Source organism: Vicugna pacos, chromosome 22 (assembly GCF_048564905.1).
Source record: "Vicugna pacos chromosome 22, VicPac4, whole genome shotgun sequence".
NCBI classification, from domain to species: Eukaryota; Metazoa; Chordata; class Mammalia; order Artiodactyla; family Camelidae; genus Vicugna; species Vicugna pacos.
Window position 1 is genome coordinate 11,747,450 of NC_133008.1, and position 23,337 is coordinate 11,770,786.

Genomic DNA, 23,337 nt, shown 5'->3' on the forward strand with positions numbered 1-23,337 from the left:
CTTTGAGTCTAGGAGTCAAACAGACCCGGGTTTATACCCTCGTTCTGTCACTTAGGAGCTGAGTGTTTTTGAGGAAGCCCCTTCCCCAGCAAACCTCAGTTTTCGCTCTGTAAAATAGACCCAAGTATAACTGCTCACAGGAGTAAGTAAAAGAATGCTTAGCACTGTGCCAGGTATGCATTAGGCACTCAATAATGGCAACCATCATCTCTGTTCTCTTGGGCGACAGAAGAGAGAGGGACTGGCTTGCTTTTGTCCAGCTTTCTTTGCAGAATCAGCTGTGTTAGTCACCTTCTGGCTGTTTTGCCCTGATTTCTGGTCATCTCAAGGCCACTGAACAGTTTCATTCATATTTCTTCACTCTTCATAAATTCATTCAGTGAGCACTTAACTGCTTCCGTGCCAGGTCCAGGCTCCGATGCTATGAACGGACTTCTGTAAATATTAAACACTTATTCAGTGATGAAGCGTTGTCATTCACCTTGAACCCTCAAATGTCAATGTTGCAAATTATCTTCCCATTGTGAAAACTTCATTTTCCAGGTAGGGAAACTGAGGCTTACAGCAGGAAAGGGATTCTGACAGCACAGCACTGTCACAGAAGGATGGTGGCAGATCTGGGACTCCGTCCAGACCTCCGGTTAGACATAGTGGCTTATTTAATTTGAGTTGTGAGAGTGTTTCCAGCATTTATTTACTGAGCACTTTCTGGGTACCCAGAACTCCTCTTGGCCTCAGGAAAGGCCAGGGAGGGAGGGGACCGAGGCCCAGAGCACTGAGTGGTCACAGGATGTGGATGCCTCTCCTGTGATGAGAGTATGTCTCAGTTGTCCCTTGGGGACGGTTGGGCTGTGGCAGTGCCGACCTCTCCTGCTGCTTGTCCCTGCTGCCTGTGGGCTATAGAAGTGAATATCTAAACTCTGTGAATGGTCCGAGCTGCTCTTATCCAGACTGCGGCATCCTGGCTCCCTTATCTCTGGGTGAGCAAGCTCACTTGGTATGCGTGAGCTGACCAGCGAAGCCCGGAGGGGCTGGGGTAGGGAGACAGAGGTACCCTTTCTCCCACCACCCGGGAGCTGTGACTCAGGCTTTTTGTGGCTTCCTCCTTGAGGCATGAGGAAGCAGAGGAGGACAGGGTCACTAGATGTCCTTCATCTGGGAGATGAATGGAGCTGACTTGGCACCCAAGTAGGTCCCAGTTCAGGTCTTGGCTCTGAATGACCTTAGTCGTTCTGAGGCTCAGTTTCTCCATATGTAAAATGGGAATAAAATACCACCAAGTAACATTTATCGAGGTCATAGTCTAAGTGACTGGCATCCAGTATCCTGTTTAACTCTCACAATAAACCCTGAGAGGCGTAGGCACTTTTTACGATTCCCACTTTACAAGATGAGTGTGAGATAATCCTTGCAAAGCACTTGGTATAGGGCCTGGCACAGAGGGAGCTCTGATTCCTCTTAAGTGTTGTAGCCGGAGAAACTGAAGCTGACCTGGGTTAACTGGCCTGGCAACCACTTACCTCCTGAGGAGACTGAGGCCATGGAGGGAGACCAGACAGGGGAAGCAGTGCACACGTGGGATGTTGTGGGTGTGTGTGTCATTTAGAAGGGTGGAAGCCAGCTTGGCACAGCACCTTGGTGGCAGTGTTTAGTCCTGAAGGGTCGATCAGGTAGAGAAGAGTGAGTTTAAATTCTGGCTCTGTCAGTCCTAAGGAGTATGGAGCTGATTCTTCATCTGCACAATTTTTTAAAAAAATATTTGATTGATTGATTTGGGGGGAGAAAATTAGGTTTATTTATTTAACTCACTTATTTAAATGGAGGTACTGGGGATTGAACCTAGGACCTCGGGCATGCTAAGCACGTACTCCACCAGTGAGCTATATACCCTCCTCTCTAAGAAGTTTTTTTTATAGTAATGGGTCCTAGGGCAACTCTAATAGGCTCCTGGGCCAAGAAGGAAGGGAATACTGCTTGAATTGAGCTGGGCAGGTGCAGGGCTATATCCCCAGTGGCTAAAATAGAGCAGGAATAGGGTAGGCGCCTAATACATCCACAAACGAATGAATGAATGAATGATGGGAGAGGCGAGCGGTCTGCCAGGATCACGTAGCAAGGCCGTGACCCTTACGCTGCACCATGACAGCTGCTTAATCTAAGCTGATGTGGGTTCGAGGTAAACACAGGTTTACAGTTTCCTTTGGCCTCCAGCCAGAGTAGGAAGCCAGCGTCTCCAGGCTGTCCCCCGTCGGGCACCCTCGAGCGTGTTTCTGGGCTGAGGTCTCCAGGGAAACAGAGCTCATGAGTGCTGACCAGGGAGACCGTCTGTATTGAGGGTACTCGTCTGACAAGAGGGCCTGGAAGAAGCCAGCACCTCCCATCCTAGAATGTGCTACATGTATTCAAACTCAGGCAAACCTGCCTTCTTAACACAGGGCAGCTCACAGGGGCCTGGGTTTAAGTCTCAGATCTACCTGCACCAGCTGTCCCAGGATGGGGCGGGCGGGCAATTCCTACCTGACGGGTTGAGTTGAAACTTTATGATAAAGATGTTTAGGTGGCAGTAGGGATGGTCTGACAGGTAGGCCCTCCCCAACAGTGGGGGAAGATGTGGAGCCCAGGGGAATGATGAGTTCTCAAATCAGCGTGCCTGGGTTCAAATCCTGGCCTCATCTCTTGTGAGCTGGGGACCTTGACAAGTAACTGAGTCTCTCTGTGCCTCAGTTTTCTCATCTGGAATAGGGGGTAGTAAGCAGCCTCCCGTGGGCCAGATCGTCTACAGCTGCATCTAGGCTACAACATCAGGGTCCAGTAGATGCAACAGAAATCCTATGGCTGCAAAGCCGAAAACGTTTACTATCTGGTCTTTACGGAAATCGCTTGGTGACTCATGGTCTATAAAATGGAGATAATAACAGTATTTACCTTATGGAACTGTGTGAGGATGAAATGAGAGACTATGAAGAGAGGCCCCAGGACAGGACTGGGCATATAGTGTCAGCCCCACTGCCTGTAGCTCTGGGAGCCTGGGCTCACCCCTGGACCCCGTCCCCCAGCCCCGGCAACCACTCGTCTCCTCTCTGGATTTGCCTATTCTGGACATTTCACACAGATGGCATCACATCATATGTGGCCTTTTGTGTGTCTGACTTTTTTTCACTTTGCATAATGTTTTCAAGGTTTGCTCATAGATATTAATGCTTTCAGTCTTTTTTACGACTGAATAATATTCCATTGTATGGCTGTGCCATAATTTGTTTATCCATTCATCAGTTGATGGACACTTGAGTTGTTTCCACTTTTTGGCTGTTATGGATAATGCTATTGTGAACATTCCTGTGCATGTTTCTGCGTGGATTTATTGTTTTCTTTATAATAAAATATGCATAATATAAAATCAACCATTTTAATCATTTTTAGGTGTATTTCAGTAGCATTAAGCACATTCACAATATTGTACAACCATCACCACTGTCCATCTCTGGAGAATTTTCATTTTCTACATGTACTGCAGTGTTCACAGCAGCATTATTTACAATACTCAAAACATGGAAGCAATCTAAATATCCATCGACAGATGAAAGTATAAAGATGTGATATGTATATATATAATGGAATACTACTCAGCCATAAAAAAGGATGAAATGATGCCATTTGCAGCAACATGGATGGACCTAGAGATGATCATATTAAGTGAAGTATTTCCTTCCTTTTTAAGACTGAATACTATTCCATTGTATGTGTGTGCCACATTTTGTTTTTCTGTTCATCTCTTGATGGAAGCATACTTGATCTGTTTCCATCTTTCAACTATTGTGAATAATGCTGCTGTGAAAACTGGTATACAAACATTTGTTTGATACTCTGCTTTTAGTTGTTTTGGGTATATAGACCCAGAAGTGGAATGCCAGATCACAAAGCAATTCCACTTTTATTTGTATTTTTAACTTTTAAAATTCTACTTTTAATTTTTGGAGGGACTATCATACTGTCTTCCACACTGGCTGCACCATTTTACGTTCCCACCAGCAATACACAAGGGTTCCCATTTCTGTATGTTCTTTGCCAATGCTTGTTTATTTTCTTTCTTTAATAGCCAGCCTAATGGGTGTAAAGTGGTATCTATTTGTGGTTTTGATTTGCATCTCCCTAATTAGTGATGCTGAACATCACTGGGGCATTTGTTAGAAATGCAGGTCCTTGGACCCTCCCTCCGAGACCTACTACTTCAGAAGCTCTGGGGCGGGGCCTGATGATCTGTGTTTATCAAGCCCTCCAGGTGATTCTGATGCACACTCAAGTTCGAGAACCACTGGTGTAGTGTTTTTAGCTGGTACCAGCCAGATATTCCTAGGAAAATCTTATTTATCCAACGAGATGGCATTCTCGTCCTCCTCTCTCATTGCCCTAATTCAGCCTCATCACTTCTTGCCAAATGTGAGATGAGATGCTTTTGGTAACAGGTAACAGAAAAGAGAAAATCTCTACTCAAACTAATCTAAGCAACAGAAGAAGTTAATTGGCTTTCATATTCTATTTTAAAAAGCCCAGAGAGAGGTCAGGTTTGAAGTGGGGAAGGGGTTGAATTGTGGCGGGCTCCATCGTGCTGTGGTTCTCTCTGCCCTCCTCTTTATGTCAGCTTCGTCTTGACACTGGCTTCCCTCATGGTTATAAAGTGGCTGCCTTGCAACCTTCAGGGCTGTGTGCTTCCTTATCGGCTCCAGGGTGAGATATCATGGTATCTCACACCATCAGGCAGAACTCACCAGCTTTGTTCTGATTTGACCAGCCCTGAATCAGCCATCAAGGGAAGAGGCACAGAATTTCCCTGATTGGTTTAGGCACCCCTCCCCACTGGGGATGGGGTGAGTCCACCCAGCTCTTAAGGCTGTTTCACAAAGGGGAAGGAGGAAATGCTGTGTGTACAGCGGGAGGCAGCCGTGATAGAACATCCTTTTTGTTTTGTTCCAAATCCCCTGTTCCCCTGCTTTTCCAGCCTCTAGACTTACCACATCCGGAGGGATCTCCTAGAGTAGAAACCTGTAGGGCAGCCCTTGTTAAGACCCTTTGGTGCCTCTCCCCACACACGCACAGAGCTCTCAGGTTGAAGTTCATCCTTTGAGATGTTCAAGTTCTAGTTGCAATAGACAGTTTGGGCTTACTCTTCCTTTCCTTTTGAACCCCGTGGAGCGCTCCACCGTTTCCCCTGTCCACACCTTCCATGCTGCCTTTGCTGTACTTGCTGTGTTTTGCTAAGAATGTCCTTGTCTTCTTTCACTTGGCAAATTCGTCCTTCAAAACCCAGCCCAGATGTCTCCTCAGGATAGCTTCAGGCCAGGTTAAGCACTGTGGCCATAGGCTTCTGGATAATGTAGTCACGATGTGCCTGCATCACTCACTTCTGCATCTGCCTCTGCCTGTGGTCTTGGGACAGGGACCTGTCTGAACAGTCTTGTCCCCAGTCCCCAGGCTTGTCATAGACCAGGAGTTCAGATAGTGTTTGTTGATTGAGTATGTCTCTTGTGGACCGCACTTTGCCTAGCCATGTGGGGAGCCTGGTAGAGCCTCAGTTGATACTTCTTGATGGATTAAATGAATCATAAGCCTCCCTTCACCAGATCCTGAGAAAACCCTGAGCCACGAGCTGCTTGCTGCCCTCTGGAGGGAGAGTATGGATGAGCCTCTGAAGGGTTCAAGGAGCCGGTCCTTGGTTCTGGGAGCTGTTAGATCTGGGGCTAAGTGAGGGCTCAGAGCCATCAACTGTGCACCCAGGAACCCTGGATCCCGGGGAGGCCCCTTTCATCACAGGATGCCGTGGGCACGGACCTGCTGGGGCTTTCGCTGTGGACAGGCACAAATACCACATCTGCCTTCAGGTGAACAGGGGCATCTGTAGCCATGGGTTATTTTAAGCCAGGATGTTCCATTAAAAAAAAAATATCTAATATAAAATTTTACATGTATTAGTTGACTAAAATATGGAGAATACACACAAGTCCAGACCACTTGGAATCCTGTGGGTTTTGGTACATGTTTCCATTTTCTTTTCTACACCGGCATATTTAGTAATTGCCTAAGGCACTGAGATGATTATTTTATTTTTGTTAATTATTATTATTACACTTATGGAGATTATTATTTTATGAGGTAAACCTCATGCATTTCTGTAAGAGCCCTGAGAAGTTCAGAATATAAGCCCCCGGTGGCTCTACCACTGACAAACTGAAAGGTAGAGCGTTGAGACTTAACAGAATGGAACCCAGGGAGAACCACGTGTGAGAGGGGCGCTTTGTTTTTCTTTTGCATTGCATAGAAAGGTGCAAGACGTGAAACTTTTTAAACCAGAAAGACAAACAACCACCACCCCCAAAACACTTTCAAAAAAAAAAAAGGAAGAAGAAGAGAAAACCCAAAATATATTTTGCCACATGTGAGACCTACAGTCAGGCAATATTTCGAAAAGTTAGTTAGCGGAGCATCACTCTGACATATGCTTCAATGAATATTGAGGGCTGTTGTTTCAAAAGAAAAAAAAGCCTCACATTTTGAAGTGTGGGTGTCAGGGCAGTCAGTCATCTCCTAAAAACATTTCACCAGGGTCCGTGTGCAAACTGTGTGATATTGGAGGTTTGACCCTGGCATAGAACTAGAAGTTAGTCCATTTATTCATGGGAATAAACCTAAAGGTGAGGAAGCTCAGAGCTTCTCAGCAGCCAAGGCAAAAAAAGTAAAAAGTAAACCAAAAAATATGGGAAGCACGAGGGGTCATGGAGCTCGCAGATTGCAGAAGAGGAAGCAGACCGGATTGCCAGCATGCCCGAGCTCTCCTGGCACTGACCTCCAGAGGGGAGGGGTCGTGGGCGCCTTGTGTAAGGGCGTTGTGTAAGGGACCGTTTCACTGACAGACACAGGAACTGCATGGGTTTGACCTCTTCTCATGCTGACTTTGATACTAGTTGTGGGTGTGTTGATGAACTGTAATTCTGGGAAGGCATTTTTTTGGTGTGTTATTCTGGGTTTTTTTTGGGGGGGTAGGTAATTGAGCTTGTTTGTTTATTTTTTCAATGGAGGTACTGGGGATTGAACCCAGGACCTCGTGCATGCTAAGCACGCCCTCTACCACTGAGCTGTACCCACCCACCCCCTCCAAGTAGGAAGGCATATTTTTGTAGGAAGCCTAAATAATAAATGACAGGGTCTAAGAGTGATGCTTTCTTCTGATTTCCTTTGCTAGAGATTCGACAAATGCATATTAGTTGCTGTGGCTTTCCTGGTGGGCATGTCAGTAATTGTCTTGATGACGTTGGAGGTAGAGATGGTTAGTACCATTTTGCAGATGAGGAAACTGTGGCTTGGGGAGACTAAGTGGCTTACCCAAGGTCGCTTAGCTAATTAAGTGGCACTACCAGGATATGAACCCAAGCCTGCCAGCTTTTCTTCTTTAGCTGGACCCGTGAAGAGAGGGAACGTGGCCAAGCCTGTCCTGTGTTTGCTGTGTGTGAGACTCAGGCCTGTTGCTTTATAAACACCGCCTCATCCAACCCTTACAGTAGCTCTGAGGAGGGGGCTGGGAGTCCATAGTATTGTCCCATTTTACAGAGGGGTAAGTCATTGCCAAGGCTGTTGGATAATCAGGGGTGGAGATGCTGAGCAGGGCTTCCCAGCTGGGTTGGGTGGTAGGACCTCAGGGCATGGAAGAATTTGGTGGAATTGCACAGAAACATTTGTCCGTATTTGCATTTTTCTGGGTGAGAGGTGATAAGATGGTGTCCATGGAGTCTCAAAAAAATAACACAAAACCAAAAAAAGCCTGAATCTCAAGGAAGGAGTCACAGTTACAGCTCATACTGACTGAGCCCCACCCGGTACCCGTTGCCTGGCAAGGCCCGGATGACTGTCCCTCCTGTGGGGTTGGGGCGGATATCTCACCGCCTTACAGTCCGCTTACTTAAGTAAGTGACGTCACGAGGTGACTAAGTTTTGCTTCTTTTCCGCCACTGTCTTTAGTGGCTGGGCTTTTCCTAGCAATTCATAGGATTTTTGGTTCTCTGTGGAGCTGAGAGTTATTAAAAGGCAGAATGATGCACTGAGCTTCAAGAGGTCAGTGCCTGTGTCCAGGTCACCCTGACCGCTGGGAACAAGCCGGGGTGGCTGGTGGCTGGTTAGGTGAACAATGGGTGAGTGAGTGAGTGGAAGGAGGAAGTACCCCATCCTCGTGCTGTGGGTTGCAGGACATTCGTCCATCTCTAATGACTTAGGTTGAGGAGGGTAGTCATGGCAGTGGTAGAGAGGGGTACGGCGGGGCTGGGGTCAGGCCCAGTGTTTGATGGCCAGGCAGGACCAGGGTGACCCTAGGAATGTGAGAGGCCGTGTCCTTCCTCCCCAGCAGGTGCTGGTGTGCGAGCCGGCCGGCTGAAGGGACTCTCCCAAGGTCAAGTGAGCGGTGGGCTTGGGACTGCGGTCCCGCCGTGCAGCGCTGCATCCTCATACTCACATCGCCAGGAAGCCTCTGGAAGGCCGGCCACAAGCCTAGAGGCCTAATGGAAACACAGGGGCCCTTCCTCCCTCCTCCGGCTGGAGAGCTGGCTCGGGCCCAGCTGGGTCACGCTGAGGTTTTCTTTTCTATTTCGAGCGAGCGGCCTTCTTGACTGCCCCGCAGGCGCTGTGTTTGCCTCCACTGAGCTTGGTTGCAGGGATTTTGCAACAAGCCGGGCCAGGAGCCTGGAAGAGATTCCGGGAGTGCCTTAAGTTTGTCACTTTCCACCTTCCCCACCCACCGCTATCTCTACTTTAGGAAACCATATATATATCTTCGTATGAATGATAGGAGCCCAGAGTGGGCCGGAAAGAGTGAAGGTTGGCGTGAACCCGAGGGGGAGCGCCTGTCAGTCTCGTCCACGCTTTTTACTCTCATTGGCCTTTTCCATCTGCCGCACTGGACTGGGGGCCCTTTGCAGGCCTGGGTCTGGTTGTTGCACCAGGACGTGCTGTCAGTTGGATGCGTGTTGAATGAATGAATGAATGAGTGACCTGGGGGTTAGGAAACCTGCTTTCCAGTCCAGGAGCCACTAAACAACCTATGTGGCTTTGGTCACTCCCATCCCCTCTCTGGGCTTCGGTTCCTCCCCCTGAGCTGGTCCTGATGTTCTGAGCCAGCAAGGACTCGAGGCTCTGGAAGATGGAGAGAGGCAAGAGATCCCACGGGCGCTGGGACCCCGTGAGGACCTGGCTGGCTTGTATGTGGGCGGGAGTTGTCCTCTGAGACTCCTGGCTGTGGATCGCAGGAAGCAGGGTGGCTGGCAGGTAGGGATGAGTGAGCGAGCGGGCCAGGCCGGAAGGAGCAAGGGACGACGCGGGCTCGGTTGAAAAGGCTGTTCACTGAAGTTTTGGGTTTCCATGGCAACCTGGTTTTTCTTTTTCTGGGAAATGAAGTGCCCAAGCAACTCCTGGGTGTGAGAGCTTCCTGTGAAGATTGGGGTCAGATGGGAGTCGGGGTGGGGGAGACTGGACAGACCCCAGGGCAGGGGGAGGAGAGGCCGGGGAGCAAGGCCACTGGGTGCTGGCAGACCTGCCCGGGTCTGGGCCGGGCCCAGGGAGGGGTCTCCCTTCTCATGTGTCGTGCGCCCCTGCTCATTGTTACTTTGCCTTGTATTTCCTGCAGATCATGATCGAGTTCTGTCCAGGGGGAGCTGTGGATGCCATCATGCTGGGTGAGTCTTCCTTGGTCCAGAGCAGTGGTGCCGGGTCCGCTCCGCTTGGAACTGATGCGCTCGCTCCCCAGCGCAGTAATCCCATGACCTGGTTAAGTTCCTCCCCACTGCTGTCTCTCTTTGGGAGCAGGGGTTGTGTTACCGGAGAGAATGCGGGACCAACACTTCCTGTGCAAAAGGCCATGTGTCCTGAACGGTCCCTCGCTCCCTCAAGCTCTCTTGGCCATAAGACAGGTGTGCCCCCCTGGCTAGACCCCGCGGCTCTCTTAGGAGGTGAAAATGAGACGCCTGAGGGAGGTTCTTTGCAAAGTGAGGGATCCCTGCCCACTCTGTAAGAGCTCACTGGGGAAGCTGTCAGGTCATGATGTCCCAGGCAAGCCTGAGCAATAACCCAAAAATATTAGTAATCACCTCTATTTTGTGAACAGTGACCACGTGCCAGGGGTTGTCCTAGCTGCTTTCGTGTGTGTTATCCTCATGCATAAAGTCAGAAAGGGTGTCTCTGTTTTATTGACCAGACTGAGGCTTAGAGGTTAAGGAGCTCTCCCAGAGCCCCGCAGCAGAGCTGAGGTGTGAACCCCAGGCCTGGGGGACCCGTTTCTAACCGCTGTGTGCCCCGTGCCATCCCCTGCTTTTGCCAGCCTGGTGGGCAGTGGGTAAGGAGAGGCTGAGGGTCTGGGGCATGGAAAATTGAGTGATGTGTCCAGGATTCTGGGGCAATTCAGGACAGGAGAGGCCCTCAAGATAATGCAGCACCATTCAGCCATGTTTTTATTATGAAGGAGGTGTTTTCCCTCTGAGTTTATGTCAGCAGTGTCTGAAATTTGGGGCAGCCTTTTTCTATCCTGAGCTATAGAAATGCTGGTCTTCCTTGAAGAGCCCCTTGCCACTCCCAGAGCTCCCAGGTGGGTAGATGATAGTGGGGAACAGGATATGGGAACTTGTGATATGACCCTTGGGTGTGCCTTCTCCCAGCAGAGATTGCCTTTGGAGATTTTCATTGTTCTGGGTAGAATCTGACAAAATAAAAATGGTAGTCTCGTATGAGTTGAGATGCTCTAGGATGTTACACACACTGATTTAGGAAAGAAAAAGGTGGGGGCTGTGGGAGGGGGAATTTATTTGCACAAATAACTGAAAAGTTTAAGGGCACTGGCTTCAGGCATAGCTTGATCTAGGAGTCATAAGAACTTGATTTCCTTCTCCAACTCTTGGCCCCACTTTCCTTTGTGTTGGCCCCATTCTCATGCTGGTTTTCTGTTCTTGGTAACAAGATGGCTGTGGGAGCTCCAGCCATCACATATGAATTCCAAACAGCAGGATAGAAGAAGGGAGGTTAGGACAGTTCCACAAGAACACACCTCACTGCCACTCTTTCAAGGGAGCATCGCAGAAGCCCCTCATGACACCTTTGTTTTTATCTCACTGACTAGAACATAGTCAGAGCTGGAAGGGAGGCTGGGAAATGTGGTTCTCTAACTGGTTGGCCATATTGTATATTCAGATATTTAAAAAGAAGGGGAGGTTGGGAACCAGCTAGCAGCTTCTGCCTCTGCAGATTTGCCACTTAGCTGAGTGACGCCTGTGGGAGGATATCAGAGAGGGACGAGGCATTGATGAGCCCCAGGTCCTTGACCTCAGTCACAACTGGGGAGTTGGGCTGTGACCCCCGGTTATGGGTGGCTCAGCGAGCAGACGAACTCTCCCAGTTCTCCTGGTGGAACTGACAGCCCCAGCCCCAAGTGGTTTTCTCCCTACTGGTGGCAGCAGTTAAAGGGAAAGTGCCATCGACATTCTAGAAATCAAGGCGGGACAAGAGAAGCTGGGATGCGGAGAGCTGACAAGGGGGGAGCCAGGTCCGGGCTGCAGCTCTGTGGTCAGGGCTTGACTCTCCGGCAGACACCTGTCCTGCTTAGCGCTTCTCTGCCATCGCCCTGTAGAGTCATGCAGAGCGATGAACCCAGGCGTGGGGTCCACGGTTCCTGAGGTCCATCCCAGGTTCCTTGGCTTGGTAGCTGTGGGGTGCTGGGCTGGCCCCTTTATGACACGAGGGGAATGTGCACGTGGCCCGTCAGCGCGTGGCCGTTCTGGGTTGTGAATACCCGGTGTTCGTTCTGATCCCGTTGGCCGTGCCTCGCCGGCTGTTAAACATTTTGGCTCTCAGCCCTCCCGCGAGCAGAAGGGTGCGGGGCAGGTTTGGATGTGATTTCAAAAGGGCCTTACACTCATCTGCAGTGTTGCAGCTTTTTTTTGTTAAGAAGGGAAATATTTGTGTATTGCTGTGGAATCAAATTCATCTTAAAAATTTACCAGACTGTACGAATCCAATTTTACGACTTTCTAGAAAAAGACAAAACTATAGAGACAGGAATCAAATTAGTGGTTGCTTAGGGGCTGGAGAGGGGGTGTAAGGGGCACAGGAGGATTTGGGGGGGTGATGGAAATCAGTATTCTGTATCTTAAGTTGTGGTGCTGTTTGTGTGACTATAAACGTCGGCCAAAATCTATAGAACTGCCCCAAAAAGGTGAGTTTTACTGTTTGTAAATTATGTCTCAATAAACTGGCCTTAAAAGAATGTGTCATATCTACTACTGGATTATTGTGACGATGAAATGAAATAATGCACCCAAATCCTCAGCCCTGTGCCTGGCACATGGCAAAGGCTCAAAAAATGGTGGTTAGACCATCATCATCATCATCACTTTGATGATTCCTGTTTCATTTATGTAAGTAAATCAGATGTGAGCAAGACACGTTTTTGACATCTAAAAAAATCACTGCAGATAATCCAGCATCGTCTCAGGACCAGTGTAACAGGAATCACCTTTTCCTGACTATTCTCCATGCTGAAAAGTTAACGTGCTTTTTCGCTGGAGCCCTGCCTACATCTCTCCTCATCCGCCCATTTTACAGACCATGAAATGAAGGTGCAGGGAGATAGAGCAACCTGCCCTAAACCACACAGCCAGTAGGAGGCAGTGCTTGGGTTCAGGCATAGTTGGTGTGGGCACCGTCTGTGTGGCCCTGAAGTCCCAACAGGCTCTGAACCTGGCGCCCAGTTGAGAGGGCATAGGGGTTAAGGATGAGGCCGCAGGGGTGCAGGGGCAGTTGTGGACCCCAGAGAGAGGGACCCCTGGTCCAGGAGCCCTGTTCTGGGGCTGGGCTTCCCAGGGCAGTGCAGCTGGCATCTCTGCCTTGGCAGGTGTGTTGGTTTTTACTAAGCCTGAGGGATCTGACCTGGTGGGTTCCTCTGGGTGCTGCAGGGCAAGTCGGAGAGGGTGCTGCTCTAGCCAGAGGGAGACCTCAGTGCAGTGCCCTGGCCGGCCCACCAGCCTGGAAGCCTGCGGGGCTCACCTCAGCGCAGGGAGCCTGGGCCGCAGCAAGAACTAAATAATCACAATGCCGTGTGGGGCAGTGAGCATGGGATGTCGTCCTTGAATCTTCTCATGCCCTTCCCCCACAGCACCCACTCTGTTCCAGCTTCTGTCTTTCCCACCTCCCTGACCGGAGCTGGTAATCATTCCTCTCTGAAGCCTGGGTCACCTTCTAGCCCTCCCGGACCACCAGACAGGCCCCAGCCAAGCTCCCTGCCTGCTGTTGTCCCCCTGCAAGCCCTTTACTCACTGCACCAGGAGGAAGTTTTTAGATGCAAAACTCACGTTGTATCTCCACCCTGCTCAGAGCCTCTCCGGGACTCGCTTTCCCCTCCAGCCAGCTGGGGTCCTTCGCGCATGCTGTTCCCCCAACAGCAAATGCTGTTTCAGAACATGGAATACTCTTCTTTGTGCCCCCCACCTGCTCTGAGAAGACAGCCCTGCCATCTCTCAGTGGACACTGGGTTGTATAGAGTGTGTGTGTGTATGTTTGTGTGCGTGTGACGAGCACGCAGAGGCTTTTGGTGATGGCCCCTGACCTTCCACATCTCCGGCACCACCGCGACCAGTCAGATGACATCTCTTCAACACTAGCTCATATCCGCCTCCAGGTCTTCGCTTCTGCTTGTTCCTTGACCTGGAGTGCCCTGGCCCCACCTTTTCTCCTCTCAAACAACTCTTCTTCCTTCAAGGCACAGCTCGAATGCCCTTTCCTCTGGGGAGCTTCCCGACTCCCAGTGCAGAAGGGGTTGCTGCCCGTCCTGCCCTCCCACACCCTTGAAGCCCTCTGTCCCAAGCGTTGCTCACCGTTTCCATGCCCCGTCCTGCACATCCCCGCTCCCAGCACAGAGCCTGGTCCTCGGTGCCTGCTCACAGAATGGACCTCTGCCCTCAGGATGGTTGTATTTGTGAACCTGAGCTCTGAAGCCAGCCTGGCGGGTTTGAATCTCAGATCTGTGACTTCCTACTGTGTGGCCTCAAGCAAGTGGCTTGACCCATCTGAGCCTTGGTTTCCTCACCTATGAAATTGGGTAATAACTGCCTGCTCTGTAGGGTTACTGTGAGCACGAAGCAGGTAACCCATGAAGTGCTTGGAAGTGAACGTGGCACAGTAAGTGCTCAGCCATGTCGGCGGCTTGTGCATTTCTTGTGGGCCTGACGGGGACTCACCTGCAGTGATTGCTCGCTGAGTTGACAAGTTCTCCTCTCTGTTTGCAGAGCTGGACAGAGGCCTCACCGAGCCGCAGATTCAGGTGGTTTGCCGCCAGATGCTGGAAGCCCTCACCTTCCTGCACGGCAAGAGGATCATCCACCGGGACCTGAAAGCCGGCAACGTGCTGATGACCCTGGAGGGGGACATCAGGCTGGGTGAGCGACACTGCGGGTGAGGTGGGAAGGCAGAGTCCTGTGTGAATCCGGGATGTTGAGCCTCCCGTCTGCCCCAGGGCGCAGGGCCACGGTTCCCAGTGTGGCTCTGCCTAACTCAGAGGTCTCAGCTGAGGGTGATTTTGTCCCCTGGGGACTTCTTTGGTTGTCACCTTTGGGGTGGGGAGGGGTCACTGGTACCTGGTGGGTCCAGGCGACGGACGCTCAGCATCCTGCAGTGCACGGGGCCGCCCCCGGCTACCAAGACTGACCCCGCCCACAGGCCAGCAGCCCCCAGGGGAGGTGCTGCTCCAACCCCTTTTGCTCTTGCTTCCAGTAGACAGAATTTGAGGGAGAGTGATGGACAGAGGGACGAGGCTGATCCATTCCCAGATGGAAGATAGTACATCAGGGGCACATGTTAAGACATTATTATTATCATTTTTCAATGGAGGTGCTGGGGATTGAACGCAGGACCTCATGCATGCTAAGCACACACTCTACCACTGAGTTATACCCTCCCTGAAACCTGATTATTTTTTTTAACGTCTCCTCTCTTTTGGGATTTTTTTTTTAAAATTGTTTTAAAATATACATAACGTAAAATTTAGCATCTGTGCTGTTTGTAAGCACACATGCAGTTCACTGGCGTTACGCACATCTGCGTTGTGCAGCTGTGAGCACCGCCCATCTGCAGAACTGCCTTGTCTTCCCAGACTGAAACGCTGTACCCATTCGGCACCACCTCCCGTCCTCCCTGCCCCGTCTCTGAATTTGACCGCTCTCCGTCCCTCGGAGAAGTGCCGTCATTTGTCTTCTGTGACTGGCTTATGTCACTTGGCATAATGTCCTCAAGGCTCGTCCATGTTGTCACGTGTGTCAGAATTTCTTTGTATGTTTATAAGCTTTTCTGAGCAAAATAACGCGTACAGTTGTCCTCTGCTCCTGCCCCCTCCGTTCCCTGTTCATCCCAGAGACAGTCACTTTGAACTCTTCTCATATCTCCTCCTGCGTTGTTATATAAATGCCTACAATGTTATTTTTAAGTAATGTTTTCTTATTGTTTGATTAAAAAAATACAAGATTATTATGCGAAGTTTACATAGTATAGGAGAGTTTAAAGGAAAGGCCAGGAAGTGGTCCAGTCTCACCATCCAGACCTTGGCCCTGGCTGTCATCCAGGTCCCTCTGCCTGCATCTCCATTAGTGGAAGGATGTGCGGACAGCGGACTTAGGGAGTGATGGTAACATAGAGCGATGGTGCTCTCCTGTTTATCGTCCATTTTCTATTAACATCCTCCTCTGATAGTTAACAGTTCCTTCATCTGCACCCCCTCCTCTTCCTCGGCCCCATCCTTCCACGGGTGTTACCTGCGTCTCTTTAAGGGACTTTTTACTTATGTCCTCAGGAACCTGCACTGCTGTTGAGCCCCTGTGACTGAGAACTGCAGGGATAGTCGTGAGGGTTGGAACAGACATGGTGCAGTGCAGCCAGGGGGAGCCTCTGCAGCAGGACTGTGGCTCCTGCCTCCCTTCTTTGAGGGCCCTGAAGCTCAGAGAGGGTGAGGACCTGCCCCAGGCCACAGATCTGGCCAGGACAGAGCCAGGGCTGACCCCAGGCTGCAGACTCACTTCCAGGGCTCTCCCACATTCTGCACTCACCTCCATGAGTGCTTTGAGCCAACGGGTAAGGGTGGGGGCTGGGCCTTACAAGCTGAATTTGAGACCAGTGGGCTCTCAGATTTAGTGCATCTCAGTGCCCTCTAGGGCTCATAACACTCAGGGTGCCGAGCACGGTCCCCAGGGTTTCTGTTTGTGGTGGGACCCAAGAACTTGCATTTCTAACAAGCTCCCAACTGAAGCTGCTGGTCCGGGGACCACACTTTGAGAACCACTGCTCTAGACCTTCACCAACCAAGGTCTGGTCAGTGACAGCGTGAGCATTACCTGGGAGCTTGTTAGAAGTGCTTCGTTGTCTGGAGGGCGGGGTTGGTTCTGTCCTGAAACGAGCAGCATGAAGAGGTTCCTTGTATCCAGCACGAGCAAGGCCACGCTCTGTGCTGTTTCTGAAGACCTGAGTCCCTGATACGTGCAGAGTCTGTGACCCCGGGGACCAGCCCACATCCCCTGTGGCTGTTCTTAGCTGGAGAGGTTAAGCATGTGCACTCTGGAGCCCGAGAGACCCAAGTTCAAATCCCAAGTCTGCCCCCCGCTCTGTGACCTTGGACACATCACCTAACTTTGCTGCCTTTTGATGTTCTCATCTGTATCATGGGGAGTGATCCTTCAGCTTTGCGATACTGGTTACGAGAAGATATTCAGAGAGAGTAGGCTTGCTGGAAAGGCCAGCTATGACTGCTGTTTTTCATTAAGTGTCTGGTATGTGCCAGGTCCTGTCCTGTGCTGGGCTCTGGGGACAGCAGGAGCACAGAGGCCCCAGTCCTCCTCCTGCAGGGCTCTCTGGACTGTGAGGAGATGCGTGGAGAGGGAGCCGGTGCTGGGGTAGGGGGAATATACAGGGAGGGGTGGTCCGTTCCCTGGGGCTGAGATTTGGGGGTTTAGAAGAGGCTTTGGTGAGAGGGTAGTTAGAGCCGAGCTGTGGAAGGTGGGTGGGTATCTGCCAGCTAATCCAGGCTGGGCAGGGTGTTCGAGAAGAGGGAGCCTTGTGGGCAAAGGCACAGTGAGAAACAGCAGGGTATTTTGGGGGCAGTGATAATAAAAATAACCACACATGTGTGTTGGGTTTATGAAGCACCTCCTAGGTGCCAGCTATTAGACGAGGCACTTTCTAGACATCATCTCATTTAATCAGTGCTCCTGAGGACACCTGGGGAGGGGAGGGGCCTTGCCCATCGCAGGTGGGAATGCTGAGGCCCCCAGTGGAATGGGACGCCCGAGGTCAGACCACAAGGCTGGAGGAGCTGCAGGGTTTGGACTTGAGTCTCCCTGACTCCAGCTGCCAGGGGTCTAGCTCAGTCAACTGTGGAGGGAGGGTGGCCAGGGAGGGGCCAGGTCAGGGAGAATCTGGGGACAGAAGAGAGTCTTGTGTGCTCTGGGGAATTCAAGGCAAACCTTCAGCTCAGCCTTCAAGAGCTTATCAGAGGGAGGAGGGAGGACACAGGCAGCCTGGGGCAGGGCCAGCCTGAGGGGCTCGTCAGTGCAGGGAAGCCCTGGGTAGGGACAGGACTGGAGGGAGCACCCCAGAAGCCTCGGGCTGAGACGTGCCCAGGGGGATTCTCATTTCCTGTGCTGTCCCCCCTCACACCTCTGGTCTGGACGGTGCTGATGTGCTGAGCTGACTCCAGAATCCCACTTAGAACCCAGTAGAGGTGGGACGGAAACAGGGGGCGTCAGCTTTCCAGATGACTTGGCATATGCATGGGAGAAAACCTGGAAGCCAATTAAGGAGGAAGAAAAGTTCGGGGAGGGTTGAGCGTGAGTATTTACACAGTTACCGCTGGGCCCTGGGAGAGGTGGTGTGGACACCTGCTGAGGCCTGATGTTTTGTTTTGGAAAATCCTCCTTTCCCCTGGGGCCTGGAATCTGCAGCCTGGCGAAGCAGTGGAGGAGACCTGGGAGATGGGGTGGCAGTCTATCTGCCTCTTCTTAGGTCCCTGGGACTGCCTGGGGGCCCCTGGAGTCACCCCCATCCCCATGCACGGCCTTATGCAGCTCAGGGCTGCATAAGAGAATTGCTTAGCAGATCATTCTCCCAAATAAGGGTGTCACCTCGCTGGAGACACTGTTTGTGCAGGAAGGAATGAGAAGCAGCAGGGTGAGCTGGGCAAAGCGCGTGCTCTAGACATAGACAAGCCTGGTTTGGATCCTGGCTCTGCCGCTTCCGAGCTGGACAGACACATTTAACCACTCTGGCCTCAGTCCTTTCATGCACAGCAGGTGTAACAAACAGAGCCTGCTCGCAGGGTTGTTGTGACCAGTGGGCTGAAATGGACACAGTACTGCCACAGGGAGGCTCAGGGTCTGTCCCTTTCTGCTACTAGGCATTTTGCTTCTTCCTTGATAAATGTTTGTTTACTTCTGTCTAGGATTTCAAACTTCCTCTGAGGTTCATTTGATAGTTGCCAAGCAAAAACACAAGTTCCAGCTCTGGGTGGGTGTGAAGCTACCCTCCATGGCCGGTGGGAATCCATGCATGCAGAGAGAAGGGAAGCGTGTCTGCCGCCTGAGATAGCTGGAATATAAAGTGGAGTGAGGACTCTGAGGTCCAGAGATCTCTGTCCTTGCCCTGGATCTGCCCTTGGCCGTGGGTGAGTCACCTAACCCTGAGCCTCAGTTTCCTCAAGCAGAGTGGGGCCAGTGGTTCTTACCTCGGGCAACTGATATGACCATTTAACGAGACAGTAGATGCAAAGCATCTATATGCCTGGCGCATCAGAGAGGCCCAGCAAAGGCTGACTTTCCCAGGCTGAGGAATATCTCAGAGCAGCTGTCTTGAGGAGTGTCGTCCATTCTCCAAAGAACCTGTGTTCATCTCCCCAGAGGTGCTTCTCCAAAGATAGGAGGTGAATTTCACAACTTTTGGGGCCTTTCAAGTTCCAAGCAGAGGTCTGAACTGGCTTAAAAATCAAAGTGCCTAGGACAGAGTCTGGCACACAGTAGGTGCTCAGTAAATAGTAGCTTCCAGGAATGCGGTTAATTTATCAGTTTATGATTTCTGCAGGAGCTGTAATTCCCAAAGGCCCAATGTACAGGAGGCCTGGCAGGTGGGCCTGGCAGGAACCAGTCACCCGCCTCTCACCCATACCTGGACTCCAGCCCAGAACTCCTATTAGCTGCTGGGGTGGCCCTGGTTCTTTCATTGTGGCTACCAGGCACTGAGCGACTGTTTGATATGTAACTCATTGAATCCTCAAAGACCACTGATAACATTTTATAGAGGAAGGATTTGGCCCCTAGAGAGGTTAATTAACTTACCCAAAGTCACACAGCTGGTAAGAGGAACAACTGGGGTTTAGACCAGTGCATCTGGCTTCAGAGCCCACGTGCTTAACCACTACCCTCCTTAAAATCTTTTGGTGGCAAATGATAAAAACGGGTCTCGTGTGACTTAAGGCAGACAGGAGAATGTGTGTATATGGTAACGGAACTGTGCTGGGGAAGGTACGCAGCTGGACGTGGAGGTTAGTTGGAGCCTGGGACACAGTGCTGCCGGGACTGTCTCTGATCTCTGCCCTTCTGTGCATGTTGGTTAGGCTCTCAGTCCAACCCCTCTCACACAGCTTCCGGCTGGGTTTAGTTTTTACCTTCTCCAGCATCACCTCCTGCAGGAGAACTGATCCTCAACATTTCAGGTCTCAGAGTCAGTAATTGCAGTGACGGGCTCTGATTGGCCCAGGTTGGCTCGGGTGCAGATCCATGGGCCAGTCAAGGAGGCCCAGTCAGGAGGGCTCTTCTGATTGGCCCAGCTTTTAGTCAGTCTCTGAGAATGGGGGCGGGGTCATACAGCAGTCCCCTCCTCCGCTCCAGGGAACAGTGCGATTGAGGTGGGTGAGATGCTTTTCCAGAAGGAGAAAAGATTGGGACTTGCCAGAAAAACAGATTGCTGCCCATCATAGGCCGGCACAGCCTGTTAAGAGAGAGTGAGTGAGCCACAAGTGGATGGGAAGCGAGAACAAAGGACTGAATTTGCAGCTGAGGTTGAGAAGAGAAAATACCAGAAAAATACAGGATTTGGAGGCAAAGAGAGAGTTAAAGGCTGTAGGGGTGGGGGGCCGGAGGCCGAGGAGAATGAATGGGGAAACGGGCTTCGTTAGTGGTTGCTTGTATCTAGTTGCCTAAAAAACAAAACAGCAACAGTCCGTCTCACAGTTGCATAATCTGATCCCCAGTTAACAGATGCGGAAACTGAGGCTCTGAAACGTGAAGCCGTTTCTCTCAGATCATGGTAGAATATTCTCACTTCCCTGCCTGGTACTGTTTCTGGGACGCTCCAGGGAAGGCAGATGCCCTATATAATTAAGAGAAGTCACTTGGATAATTGGTAAGAAAGATATTTGACAGCAGTTCTGGTTCGTGAGGCCTCTGGTGTTATCCTCTAAGAGGCGCAGTGATGGGCAGGCTTATTTGTGGTTCTGTGAGTCTCCTTCTGTAATCACACCTTTGAGAGGACTTCTCAGAAGTCGAGTGGTTGGGGCTGTTGCAGGTTTCGTTGCTCCGACCCTCAACCCTCACACTGGATGCGCCACTTTACCTCCACGCCACCCCCCACCCCCCTGCAGCGGAATGTGAAGTTCTTTCACCACATCCTGGCCCCCGCTGGGTTTTACTTAAAAGGAAAAAAAAACAAAAACAACCCCCCTCCAAATTTTGCCATCTGAATTTCAGCTTTTTGAGTCATTCATATGATACATGTTCTCTATGAAAAACATTTAAAAAAATAAAAGTGCATACAGTAAAAAGTGTAAGGATACCTCAGTGCACTGCTCCGCAAAAAACCCACTTCCAGGGAGGTGGTCACGATTAAGTTGCATGTGCGTCCTTCCAGACCCTTTTCCGTGTCTGTGGACGTCTGTGCACACGCAGTCGGCATGTGTCACGCTTTTACGATGCAGCTGGAGTTTGTACTGTTTATCCCACTCTGCATCACTTTGTCGGCAACGTGGTGGGGACAGCGGGATATGCACAGACTTCCAAGTTGATACGTACAAAGGCGAACTCATCCTTTTTAGGGGCTGCATATTATTTCAAGGTCGGGGGTGAGCCAAAATTGAGCAGATCCGTCAACCCGGCTCCAGCAGCAACTTAGTTTGTTTCTAATTTTTCACTCTTTTGAATAATGCTTTCAGAAGCTTCCGTGTGACTTAGCAATCTAGTCTTGGGGATGTATTTCCAGAACAAGAATTGCTGTCAAACATATTTCTTAAAACACGGTTTTGTCCTTTTTTCCTGTCTATTCATTGGTTCCGGTGTTCATTGGATAACCCTGCTGAGTGCTTCCTGTGCCGGATGTGGTGCTGGGATGCAGCTGTGGACAAAGCAGAAATGGTCTCTTTCCCGATGGAAGTGATAGTGTATGGAGTCCCCACCTGCCGGCTGCTTTGTCTCTGATTCTTGTTTTAAAATAGAATGTTTTCACCAGAAGAGACTGTCTGGTGAAAAGCCCCTTTGAATTGTCCGAGGGCAGCCATCTACCTATCGGGGGACACCGCTTATAAACTCTATTCAGGGGGCAAACAGCTGGGGCCACCCCTGCCCAGGGACAGCCTGAGGTTCCTGGGATGCAGGGAGGGGGGCCCCACCCTCCTGGCTGGGCCCCTGAGGGGGAAGTAGCAGCCACCCCAAAAACTGGCTGGCATTTGCTTCAGGGAGGGCTCTGGGACCAACTGTGTGTGTCATTTTGAAAGTTGGTGGTTTCTTGGTTTCGGCTTTTCCCCTCCCTTCTCCGGAAGGGTCCAGTGGGTGTGGTGGGGGGGGGAGCAGCGAGCTCCAGCCTTCCTCTAGCAAGCGCCCCAGAGGCAGTCCGTCTGCAAAACTTTCCTAGAAGGGCGTGCCAGCCATTGTTGGTGCTTCCAGGGGAGCCAGGCCCACGTGGGGCCCAGGAGGACCTAGTGGGAAGGAGGTGAGACTGGCCTCCCATTCTTACCGAGGAGCTCAGTGGGCTGGTGACTTGCCCAGACGCCCCCGGGTGGCCAGCGGCAGAGCTGGCTTCTCACCTGGGTTTCCATCTCACCCTGAAAGGTGACACCCCTCCCCCTGCCATAGCCATACTGTCCCGTGAGCACAGTCAAGGTTAGCGCTGACCGAGGCTCAGAGACCAGTGTTCCTGACCACTCCCCAGCAGGGGGTCTTGGTACAGCCTCATCCTTGCCCCAGGCTAAGAATCTCAAGGGTGCTGACCCTGGTACCCCATGATATGTTCCCCATCACAACGGAGCATTTATCAAGAGCCAGGCTTGGAGCTGAGTGCTTTATGTGTAATCATTTAATCCTCACTGCAGCCCTACTAAGTAGTTCTACCATATGACCATCCCTGTGTCACAGAGAAACTGAGGGTCAGAGGTTTGGTCACCGTCCTGGCCCCTGCCCATCTCCCCTCTTATCGAAATCCACCAACACCCTCTTCCACCCGTGCTGCCCTGCCCCTCCGGGGCCCTCCAGCCAGCTTCATTTCCTCTGCCTGGAAATATTTTCCCCCAGACCTTGACCTCCTGCCTAAAATGCCGCCCGCCTACCCAGTACCCTCTGACCCTTTGTCCTGCCTTATCCCTGCATGGCCCCTCTCATTACCAGGGGCCACATGGCGTTGAGGACCTGTTTCCATCACTAGAATAAAAAGCCACACGAGGGTAAGGATTTTGGTTCATCTCTGCGCCTAGAACAGTGCCTGGCACACAATAGATGTTCAGTTTGTTGATGAATATCCTGGAGGCACTTAGCTGTACTTCCCCCAGGTACCCCCCTCCCTCCTCTCCTGAGGTCACATCCCCCGACTGTAGACCCTCCTAGCCCTGCACCTCCATCTCTCCATCACTTTACATCATTGTGAATAGACACTCAGTGGCATTTATCTGACTGCTGTCTGACTCCATGGCTAATCTTGAGTTGCCCGAGGGCAAGGATTTCGTTTGCTTCTTCCCCACCATATTCTCTGCCCTGGTCCAGCTCATGTGTGGTTCCAGATGGGTACCTGGATGTTGAATAGATGCATGAACCCAGTGACATAGAAGAGGTAGGATTGGAGCCCAGCTCTGGTGTTCAGGGCCAGACTCTTGGCTCATGCTCCCTCCTGGTTTGAAATTGTCCATCTGACTGACTGACGCTCTTGAGTCCAGTGGCTTTTACCCGATTGTGGTTTCCAGACCCAGGCGAGGCTTCCGGGGTGGCTGGCAGTGAGAATGGCTTGGCAGTTTCTGGCAGCCGGGCTTCA

General features: G+C 51.1%; 1 protein-coding gene across 1 annotated transcript in view; it reads left to right on the forward strand.

The window, feature by feature from the left end:
* Positions 1–23,337, forward strand: part of STK10 (serine/threonine kinase 10) — a 106,575-nt gene that overhangs the window by 36,168 nt on the left and 47,070 nt on the right. Inside the window, exons 3-4 of the mRNA XM_072947237.1 lie at positions 9,662–9,710; positions 14,304–14,453. Coding sequence (XP_072803338.1) covers positions 9,662–9,710; positions 14,304–14,453 — 199 coding nt within the window. The remainder of the gene's footprint in view (positions 1–9,661; positions 9,711–14,303; positions 14,454–23,337) is intronic.